Genomic DNA, 12,517 nt, shown 5'->3' with positions numbered 1-12,517 from the left:
TGCTAATTAAGAAAAAAAAAACACATAAGCTCTACGGCTTATTTTGTACTTAGAAATAATCATACTTAATGATAAATAATAACATGAATATTGAGTAATAATGGTGATTATTATTATGATTATTATTATTTTATTAGTGTAATGAAACGTTGTATTCTACTTTAAAGTGGATATATTTATTATTATTGATTTATTGATATGTAAATTATGATCAATAGCTAAATAAACGTAAAGTAAATTTGAATTTTGTGGAGTTTTTAAAAAACACAATTTTCGTTAAAATGGTAGAAAAATTTTAACTGGTTAAAATTTAATTGAAAAATACTGGAATAAAGAAGATAAAACTATGATATTTAGTGAAAAATTTTTAATGTGTTACTAGGCGTATATAGAGAAAAAATTTGATATTAAGTTTCAATAAAAATCCTTACCATTTTTAAAGGGAGATTTAAAAAAAACGTTGAAATTTAGTCGGAAAATCCTTAATATGTGCATTAACAGGTTGAGGAATAATGCAAAAATTTAATAAATTTTTGCCTGAATTCCCCCCCTTAAGTGAATTAATAATTTTTTTTCATTATTCCTTGAGAACATGTAGTACAGTCTGATATCGGTAATTCAGTCTTGACCAGTGACAACAAACGCCAATTAAATATATCGGTTTATTTATTTGATACACATGTAAAATAAATTAAAAGAGGTTATCAGACTTACTGTAAATACTCTAAGCACTGCTTAAAGAAATTAAACTATTAAAATAAAAGAATCAATTTACGAAGGACTGTTATTTACGTACTCCTGCCAAGTTTCATGATTTATTATTCAATAATTACTTGGTCAAAAAGCGTCCCAGTATTTTGTTTAAAATTTAAATATTGGCCTGTTCTACATGTTTTTAAGAGACGTTCTCTCACATGACAGTTTCATAAATTTCTTCTAGAAAAATAAAAATTTCCAAAAAAGCATCTTGACATTCAATGGAAAATCGATAAATCTACTTTGTCGCAGAGCGCTTTTTTCAAAATTTTCATTCGAATTGAGAAACAAATGGGCATTTTCTCTTAATTTTTTATTAAAAAAATTCCAATTTTTTCAAATCACTTAATTTTTACTTTGGCTAGGTTTACAAATGACATATTTACAATCGATTTAATTTAAATAGATACTTTATTTATTTATTTTCTTACAATCATCAAAATCTAGTATCTACACAGATATGTTATTCATTACTCTTAGAAAAGTACTGCAGATTTGAAACACTTAACTTACTGAATATTGTACTTTTAACAGCATGCAGAGTAAACTTTGGACAACTTCATCCTCCAATTTTATTCATCTGCACAATTACAATAATTACTATTTAAATTAACAAAACACATATTAATTAAGCGTGATATGTCAACACGTATACAGGAGTCGCCAGTCATTGGGAATACAACACTAGGAAATCTATACATCATCCAAAATATTGAAAAAACTACCAACTGAGAACAATAACTGTACACCAATTTCTCCCACATTTTAATCATTAAAATATATATTTATATATTTTAATTATCTTTATAATTATTATCATGTTCACAATCGAATCATCGAGTCTATATATTTTGGGAATTTTAAGCAGTCAAATTTATCCTTATTCACAAAATATTTTTTTAGTAGTTGATATCTTCATTTTCCATAAATACATTAGAATCATTATAATTATTATGCATGATTTTTTTAAACATGATACGTATAATGTGTATGGTCAGTTATTTTACATTATAATTTATTAATTATACATTATTTTATCACAACAATAGCCACCAGGGCTTTTATGGATACAGTTAATCATTAATCATAAAATATTATTTCTTCATAAATCGATTACTTCTTCATTGTTTGAACCTCAACGCCATCTCTAGCCAGCACCAAAAAATAACCTTAATAATATCATTTAACTCAATAGATTTTACATCGAGTTATCCGATATTTAAGAACTTAATATTATTTATAATTATGATTATCATTGATTATATATTTACCATTATTATCATTTAATTAATTAAATAATACTACTCTATCTATGTTTTCATAAATTATTATCGTTATTATTGTTATTATTATTATGGTACACAAATAATTAATCTCTAAATTATTTATTTCTTCAATAATTCTTACTCTTTCGCTGTCAAAATTTCGTTCTTTTCTAAAAATAAGGCCTTCCCACTTGATATAAATTTAATTAATACTGCATATAATTATTAATTATAGTTAATACATTTATATATGTATACATGTATATATATTTATAATTATATTAATAATATTCAAATAGAAGTAGCCAATATGGGTGTTGATTATCCCAGGGGCTCCAAAGTATTGTCACAAGCAAAGCATTTATTTTAAGAAAATAAAGGAAACTTTTGAAAAAATAACGAGGCATGAAAAAATATTGTCTCGCTCTTTTCTTCTCTCCTTGTTATAAATACTTGTCATGTTACAATTTATAATTATTAATTACTGATGTGATATGAGTCCACCATTGATCTGTCTAAGGCAAGCAGTTTTGGGACCTTGGGTCCTAATCCTCGTAGCTTTTTTCCTCTGTATAAATATGTTGCTGGAGGTCGAAATAATTTTTCTGTCAGGCATATTGTTTTTGTATGTTTACTGGAAAGTGATTTACAAGAAGGATTTGTTTGGATTTATTTTGAGGTTATTCAGTATCCAAAATAATTATTAAGCCTCCGCAATTAGCGGTTGTTGATACAGCTTCATCTGTAAATTATTTAAGGATAATTATCGGGTCGTTAATTATTGTTTTATTGAGTTATTGGTTGGAAGGCATAGGTATAAGCATATACTGCCATCTATTTTGGTCGATTTGAATTACCTTACGGTTTTTGTGGGTTGTTTTTGTATTATTTATTAGAATTAGTTGTTCCTTTAGAAATTTGAAATTGGGTTATAATTTCATTAACAATTTTAGGAAAACTAGACATAACACGCTCGCTTTACTCGCTTTTATTCTTTCAAAAATCCCGCCAGTCAGTCGACCAATCAACAACCGAATAAAATAGCCACAGAAGTGACGTAAAACGATACGACATCCGGTCATCACCTTTTTAGGAGAGGATTATTATTTTTTTGTTCTTGCTATGAAAATCAATGATTTTCAAAAAATCGGGAAGTTGTAGCATGGTTTCACCCCGGTTTTCGAAAATCGAGTTCTCATCATATCTCGTTTTAATCACTTTGGATAATTTTTAAATTAATGCATCGATCGATTCCAAAATCGAATCAGCTCTTAACCTCAAAATACAATATCAATTGCTATAAACCGCATCAAAATCGGTTCATTCGTTCAAAAGAAATCGTTATCGAAAAATTTCAAAAGAAGTAATTTTCTTACATAACTTTAATATTTCTTCTGGAATCATTTAGCTAGTAAAAAAAATTTTTTTGCGTTTAAACAATTGCTTCAACTGCCACAAACCGCATCAAAATCGGTCGATTCGTTTAAGAGATATGATTGTCGAAAAATTTGGAAAAAAGTTTTTTTTCAAATAACTTCAAAATTTTTTCTCAGATCATTTTTGATGTAAAAAGTTCACTATTGGTACTTGAAAAACTGCGTCAAACCCCCCTAAGCTCGTCAAAATCGGTCAATTGGTTCGTAAGATATTTAATTTAAAAAAAATACAAAATTAACAAATTTTTTTTATTTATTTATTTTGTATTGTACATTAGGGTGTCCGTTATTTCCCAAGTTGACTTTTTTTTCGCGATCGCCCCCTGGATTTTTAGTTCTTGACCTAAAAAAAAATATCTTACCCAAATAAGCTCTTAATTACCAAATTGAACCGTGCTGAAGTCGAGTTACATTTCCCATTTAAATAACATGGGAATTTGGAACTTTTTGCAATTATTTTTTTTTCTTAAAAAAAAATGTCACCACGATTATGATCAGTGCATATTCTGATGAGAAATTGAATGTTATACAAAAAAGTTCTCTTATAATTTTTCGATAAAATCATTCCTTTAGAAGTTATTTGTGGTTAAAGTTGTATTCACAGTTATTATCATAATTTTTCAGTCTTGATATAAAGTTTTTTGTGTTATAATCATTTATTTTATCTATAAATGTTCCAAAAATTTTATCAAAATGATTAATAGTTACAGTAACGTTAACAATACGATGTATTGAATACATTTTTAATAATATTGCCGCTTATTTGTATTTTTTCTGTCTCTATTCACATTTATTTGTTAAGCAATTTTTAGTCGCATTATGATAAGTATTCATGAATTTGTTTGTTTTTTTTTTCATGAATAATTTGCACTAAATATTGTTTTTGTTCTTTTTTATGCGTTAAATTGTTGATGTATTTTTGAATTCATCGAAGCGCTCTTTCGGCTACGTCGTTAACAATTGTAGATTATTAACAATGTCTAATCCTTCCAAACAATCATTATTGGTGGCTCATGTCTCAAAGTTAATCTCTAGCAATTTTTTATTTATGTTGAATTAAAAAAAAAAATTTTCATCGAATTTGAATTAATAAAAATTAATTTATTTAAGAAAGAAATCGATATCTTTTTTTTTTGAATTGATAATTTTATTATCTGCATTAACTATATAGCGTTCAGGGGGAATCAAAATCGAAATTTTCATCACATTTTAATAATTTAACGTAGTTGGATCCTACAAGACATATTTCAAGAAAATTATGAAATTTTTTTTATTGAAAGATAATTATATTAATGATTCACCACCAAAATTTCAGATCAATTCACCACATTGTTTTTAAGCAATGAATTTTCGAAATTGCAACATTTACACGCAAAGGTATAGAAAGATGGTGAAGTTATATAACTTTTATATGTGAAGTTATATACTATAGTATGAAGTTATATACTATAGTATGAAGTTATATACTATAGTATGAAATTATTTGCATCACTCGAGTGGTATGGAAGATTTCATACTAACTTTACCATCTCTCTATACCTCTGCGTATAAATGATGCAATTTCGAAAATTAATTTCTCAAAAACGTTATGGTGAATCGACCTGAAATTTTGGTAGTGAATTGTTAATATATTTATCTTTCGATAAAAAAAATTTCATAATTTTCTTGGAATATGCCTTGCAGAACCCAACTGTCTTAATCATTTTTCGTTTTACGTGAAGTTATGTATTTGAATCGAAAAAAGTCAAATCAGCTTTTTCACCAGTTAAACACCACAGATGAAATTTGATTTCATTGGCACTCTAATAATGCAACTAAAAATTGCTTAACAAATAAATGTGAATAGAGGCAGAAAAAATACAAATAAGCGGTAATATTATTAAAAATGTATTCAATACATCGTATTGTTAACGTTACTGTAACTATTAATCATTTTGATAAAATTTTTGGAACATTTATAGATAAAATAAATGATTATAAGACAAAAAACTTTATAGCAAGACTGCAAAACTATGATAATAACTATAAACACAACTTTAACCACAAATAACTTCTAAAGGAATGATTTTATCGAAAAATTATAAGAAAACTTTTTTGTAGAGCATTCAATTTCTCATCAGAATATGCACCAATCATAATCGTGGTGACATTTTTTTTGAAGAAAAAAAAAATAATTTCAAAAAGTTCCAAATTCCCATGTTATTTAAATGGGAAATGTAACTCGACTTCGGCACGGTTCAATTTGGTAATTAAGAGCTTATTTGTGTAAGATATTTTTTTTTAGGCCAAGAACTAAAAATCAAGGGGGCGATCGCGAAAAAAAAATCAACTTGGGAAATAACGGACACCCTATTGTACATGGATTATTCCATGTCAAGTTGACCAGTGGTTGGAATCGACCCCTTTTAATTTTGATGAAATTTAACCCTTTAACGGTTGACCTTGAATCCCTACTCCCAATTTCAATCGTCCGTCTTCTCTTTTAAGTGAGAGAGCTATAGTCTGTTTTGTAGAGAAGGGGTTCGAAAAATAGTAGAAGGGGGCGCACGGACACGTTATACAGTCAAGCCGCTACTCACACAGCCGTATAACGCGTTATGATTGGTTTTGCCTCTTCCAGACTCTCACCTAGATTTCTCGAGACTCCAGAACGTTAAAGGGTTAATAGGAAGTTGTTGTTAATTCTAAAACGAAGTAGTCCTACCATAAAAAAATTCGTAAAATGGTTGACCCTACGGAAAAAAAAAATTAAAAATGCCATTCGGTAGCCGAAATGGAAGTCGATTTCCTACTTAAATAAAATCACAACACTAATAATACAAATACTTCAATCACACTGATGGAATCCCTTCTCCCTAAGTTAAAACGAATGCAATAGTAAAATTTCATCAAATATCTTCAGACAAATAGGTTATTTTCAGTTTAGGAAAATAAAATAACATGAAAATTAAAGTTCGTTTAATGGGCATTAAAATGCAACTTACAAAAATTCGATAAGTTATTTCATTAAAAAGTTATCCGCGAAAGAAACTGCCAAAATATAAATTTTTACGATTTTGAAAATTTTGAAACTCTGTAATTTCTGAACTACTTGACCGATTAAGCTCATCTTTGAACTTGACCTTGGTATTCGTCTAAAAATTAAGTATGTTGAGTTTGGAGAAGATCCATTATAAATTAGAGACGCTATCGTCGTGACAAGCCGCGTTATATAGTATATATAATACATACATATATAAACTTTTGAACCATATATATTTTCTGAATCAGCTCGAGAAATTGAGTCAGAAAATGTTTAAATTTTTCAAAAGTTGCGCCATCAGGACGGCTGCAATAGTTAGATTTTTATGAAATCTACTAAAAATGCGGTAAGGGCAACTACACTTGGAGTAGCACTTACTACAGGATGCACTAAAGTATATATACGCTATAGTTTGCTTACGGGTGATTTTAACGTGTAGTAAATCCAACTCCAAGGATAGTTGCCCTTACCGCAGTTTTTTTCCGTGAATGCAAAGCGCTCCAAACTTTAACCTGTTACGACGTTTTTGAGCTTTTCGAGCTCAAACGTCTTGTTTTTTATTTGATAAAAAACTTTTTTCAAAATATTTAAGCTACTATAACTTTCGGACAAATTATCCGATTTTCGAATGCTTAGCGACATTTAGCGTGGTTACGAGAGCTTTTCAAACATTCTCAGAAAGAAACCCACTCTGATAAATAATTGAAAAATAACATTAAAAAAACCATGTTTTGTTAATTTTGTAAAAATTCAATATCTCTCAAAAAAATAAATCAAAAATTACAAACTTTTTAAGTTATTTTTAAAAAACACTTTCCAGATTTAGATAGTTTTCTTTCGATAATGATATCTTTCGAACAAATTAACCGATTCTGATGCAGTTTACGGCAATCGACGTCATTTTTTTGAGTAGAAAAGCTGATTAGATCATAGGATTGAACGAAATAGAAGTTTTGAAGTAATTTCAAAAAAACTATTTTTTGAAAATGATAAAAACTCGAAATTTCAAGATTTTTTTTCAGAATCTACCGTGCAAATTCGGTCTTAATTTTGCCCTTTCAGATGCCGCAAACCGCTTTTCGATTGGATACTTCGTTACAAAGTTATAAAATATTTATATGTTTACATTCATACACCCCCCCCCCCACGTAAATTGTACCCTTAAAAATCAACACTAAGATTTTATTTTAACGCTTCACAATCAATTTTCATAAATAATTATCAAAATATTTACCTGCTATTGATACAACTGAGACTAATAGGAAGTCGTTCCGTAGATATTGGTTGGATATGATTAGTAACACTATCAAGTAACGGATACCATTGTGTTTGCGGTTCGCGAGGACTCTCCAACATCGATGACCAGTGTTCTTTTCCAATGCCTATCGCATTCGATCCTATTGCCGTGCATCCCATCAATTCATTCGACCCAATTCTGTTGTTACAAAAATAATCAATATCATATCGTGATTTCTTTGTTACATATATTAACAATTAACAAAATTAATAATCTCTAATTACTCACCTATCGTAATCAATAACTTTAACAATTAATATTACGTCATCGATATTTTCTGCTGGAATATCAAACACCATATTTTCATTGTAAATTGGAGACAGTGTGTTTTTTTTCACCGTTGTCTTCTTCTTTTTTATTCTCTTTCCTTGGCAAAATAATGAAACTTTTACATACGGATCTGAAAAATTATAATTTATTGATTATTAATAAATCGATTAGTTCATTTCGGCTATTATATTTCAAAGTACAGTAACTCCAGAACTTTTAAACCTGATTTTTTTCAGTATTTTTGCACTTTTTAGTACTGTAAGTAGATAGTCATATATTTCTTATTTTTTTTATTAATCTAGAGTGTTAATTCATTCTTACAAAGCAACTTAAAAAAAATCTAAGAAATCTCAGTTGATGTGTTTCAAAGTGGAGCATCTGAATTAATATGAATAACCTCAAAAATAAATTTTTAATTTACTCCCCATTGAATTCTTTATCATTACAAGTTCATCTAAAAGTAAATACCTGATTTTCCTGTGATATCCATAGCTTTTAAATTCCTAGCTTTAACAACAGTGAGCGTAAGTCGTCCTGCCGTTGGAAGATAACAAAGCGATAACATCAGCTCCCCTAAATTAACTTTATCCTACAATATAAATCAAGAATATAATTATAATGGAATTATTCGTTTTCATTTAGCTTTCAGTCATTACTTAACAACTACTAATTCTAATTTTAATTTATTTCATTAAGATAACCAGATAAAAGATGCACTGAAAAAAAAATTAACTTGATTCAAGAGGAAAATTCTTGAACCGAGAAAATAATTTTGAAGAGGGTAACTGTCTTGAATCAAGGCGAAAAATTCTTGAATCAAGTAAATTTTCCTTAAATCAAGAAAAATTTATTAGTTCAAGACTTTTTCTACTCAAATTAAGAAGATTAACTTCTCCAAAATTATATACTTAATTCAAGAATATTTTTTTTTCTGTGTAATATTTTATTTTTTTTTAGATAATTTTTACACATTGAAAACAAAGATCATCTTGAAAAATACTTGTGGAACTAGATCCAAGCCGAAAGTTGAATCTCGATCTCCGTGATTGCATGTTAGGTACTATACCTATCAAGCTAATTTTTCGGTGGACGAAGAATTGGGTAACTTAATAGGTAAAGTATCCAACAAATAGAATAGGTGGTTTTTTTTAGATAATTTTTCCACTTAAACTGTACTAAAAGAGAAATGTGTGTTCATAAACAAATTTTATTAAAATAAGAAATAAGTAAATATCACACTAATTTACTTAAAAGAAAGTCAGTGTTAATACCTAGCAACTTTAATGAAGGATACATTGTATTAAAATATTTTTATCATATATGTAACTGAGAAGTAATTTGAATGGTTTGTTTTGAAGTTATTTTTTGCGGCTTCATTACGTACCCAAATGTGTATTTTTCAGTAGCAAATACATTACTTCGGAAAAAAAAAGTTTGGAAAATCCAAAAATGCACGACTTATAATGCTCATTTAATTATGAAATATTAATAAAACAAAGAATGTGAAAAAAAAATATACAAAACCGCTAAAAAAACAGCTGTACTAGGAAGGTAATACACAGGCGCCCCTGGTGGAATAAATGTACATTATATCTATAGATATAGATATATCACCATCCATGTTAATTTTACATAGATATATATAGATATACAGTCTTGTAGTTTTCCTTTTTTATTAATTGTAATTAAACGACACTGAATTAACTAGCCATTCGCATTCGGTGACTTACAATTCTCAAGACGAATTTAAAAAAAAAAAAATTTAATTCAAATAATGGATTTTTTCACAAGTTACAGTGTTTCCGGAGTTTCATACATGACGGACAGGAAAATTTATTGACCTATTTTGATGTTTTTTCCGTTTCTATTGCACTAAATCAATTTTTAAAAAGTATGGAATTAATCTCCATTAAATTATCTCAACAATAGTATGCAAAATATCTTGATTCCGTGAACTAACAAGGCTATAATAATAAAAATAGTTGCCAAAATGAGGCGAAAAAAATTTTTCGATCGTCAAGCACTTTCTGATGCTTCGCATCATGAGTCGTGCAAAAATTAGGAAAACGGGTGACCCTAAGAATTGAAAAGTGTGTTACCTGTGTCGCGCAAAGTATATCCATGGTGTATTCAATTTCTTGTTCTAAATCAGTGCAGTCCAACAGCCCCTTGAGTACAACCTGTCCGATCAAATCGTGACGGGAAAAACGATCGAAGTCGTACACGGAAAACTGTAGATATCTGTCGCGTAATTCTTCATAAGATACGCTGGAAAATATTAAAATTTTGAATTTAAGATTCATCGGAAGTAAAATTTGTAAGTTACTTACCTGAAGATAAAAGTTTCATTGAAAACAGGGTTTAAGTTTTTGCGATGAACTTTTGTTTGGAACTTTCGCTTTCTTTCTGGTAAAAGATAGATTTTTACGTAAGGGTCGCTGCTTCCAGTGACATCTTTTATGGGCAATCCACGAGCTTGCAAAACCTGAAAACAAAATTATTGTTAAGTTCTTTACTTCAAATCTATAAACTTTAAAAACTTGAAAAAAAAATTATTTTTTTACACTTTCAAAATTTACATACTTAAATTATCATACAAGATTTTCGAAAATTTCAATCATTTCGGTATTATTTTTTTTTAGTGTATATTATTTTTCTCGCTAAAGTATTTTTTAAAGCGCATTTTGATTAAAACTATTTTTTACTTGAAATTCGGCTTAAGTTGTATTTTTCCCTATAGCGCTTATAAGAATTAACTAAAAATTTTGATTTTTATCATTTTAAAAAAATCCCACACAGTAAACAAAAATTGGCAAAAAATTGACTTCTTTATTCAAACATTTGCCATTTAAAAAAAAAAAATTGATTCTTTCTCTGAGGTAGATAAGAAGCTATAACGACATGTTTATTGATTAAGACTTTTTATTCTTTTTCGTTTAAAATTACTAGAATAGCTAAAATTATGTTAAACAGACCATATTAGTTCTTTTTTTACCATTCACTTCCTTTTTTTTTAATTTTATTGTACATACACGTAAAATATGAATGAACAATGTTAAAAAAATGGATGGAAAAAAAATTTTTTTTTCGTGTCTCGAGACTAGAGTGCCCTCTTACAAGATTGAAAAGTTGAGAAAACGAAAAAGTTTATTTAACGAAATTGGGCTAAGGTTATAAAGCGCTCAATTATTTCGCGAATTGCTTAACGGACGGTTAGAACGTTTAACCAAATTTTGTTTTTACATTCAGTAACAAGCAAATAAACAGATTAGAAATAGAATATTTATTCAAGATACTTGATATCAGTCGGATAATCAATGTTCGACAGGTTGAAAATTAACACCTATAACCGTTATTATTTGCGGGATATTCACTGTCAATATTTGAAGTATCTCAGCTGAGTGGCGTTTATCGAATCTGTAATGAATCTAGAACACCGGGAATATAATTTAATGCATCAATATGTTGAACTAGTTTACGAACGTCCAACGTCAAAAGGTAACGCAAACAAAGGAGCCAACACTCTGTATATAAGACTTTATGTTTACGCTTCATTGATATACAAATTAATTTTATATCTTTCAGTCCTCCATGATATTGTTATAAATTTAATATCTTTTCAGTTTAAATTTAAGAAAAATACTTTTCAAGTAAAAGTAATAAGTTTTCGCAATTAAATTTAACGAATTTTAATAACTTAGAAGGTCGAAAAAAGCGATTTTAAATCATTTTTTTGCTCGACGGGCAGAAAGCGTCAACTTTCAGCCCGCTGCGCTAAACGAAGTTGCCCCTTTCTGCCTTCGTCAAGCAAAAAAATAGTATACACTCCACGGGAAGTAAATAAGAAAGCCTCAGATCACAATTACATGTGATCTGAGACATTTCTTACTTCACTTCCCTAGGTGTGTAATATACTATTTTCTATAGAGGCTTTTTAATTAATTAATATGAAAATGGATACATATTAGACTGTGCCAAATAAATCGAAGATTTTTTTTTTTCGGTCCCATATGAAAATTTCGTTGAGAGTTACGAAAAAAAAAATTGTGTCAAAATTTGAGCCCTTTATCGTCATTTTTCAGTTAGCGCTCGCAAAAAAAAGAATTTTCGCCAAAAAAAGTTTTTTTTCACTTATTTTTCTGTTATAGAAAATTCAATATACCAAATATAAAAAAACCCTTGGTATAGTTTTGTAGGAAATTAAATTCTCTACAAAGATGATTTTTTGTCGAATTTAAAAAATCAATAGCTTCTTTTTAATAGCTATTAATTTACAATATGTTCGATGATTTTTATTTTCAATTACACCGGCACACAAAAAAAAAAAGTTGTCTGTACTTGGGACGCGCCACATATATTCCCATGTAATTTGACCCGCTGAACCCGAATTTGAGGTCCGTTTGGCCCCTACACCCTAGGATTTTGAGAAAACTGTAAAAAACCGAAAAAACGGGAAAATTGGGGTTTTGGT

General features: G+C 28.5%; 1 protein-coding gene across 1 annotated transcript; it reads right to left on the bottom strand.

Annotated features, from left to right (window-relative positions):
- Positions 1–1,148: 1,148 nt before the first annotated feature.
- LOC123271858 (synaptotagmin-10-like) lies at positions 1,149–10,531 on the bottom strand (the record flags this gene model as incomplete). The annotated part of the gene is given in 6 exon segments (XM_044738369.1): positions 1,149–2,763; positions 7,714–7,914; positions 8,005–8,176; positions 8,515–8,635; positions 10,146–10,314; positions 10,377–10,531. Coding segments are annotated over 6 exon segments (822 nt in total), but the record flags the coding sequence as incomplete, so codon positions are not given.
- Between the last annotated feature and the right edge of the window lie 1,986 nt (positions 10,532–12,517).

The sequence above is a fragment of the Cotesia glomerata genome, linkage group LG9 (assembly GCF_020080835.1).
Source record: "Cotesia glomerata isolate CgM1 linkage group LG9, MPM_Cglom_v2.3, whole genome shotgun sequence".
NCBI classification, from domain to species: Eukaryota; Metazoa; Arthropoda; class Insecta; order Hymenoptera; family Braconidae; genus Cotesia; species Cotesia glomerata.
This window is presented reverse-complemented; position numbering and strand designations above follow the sequence as displayed.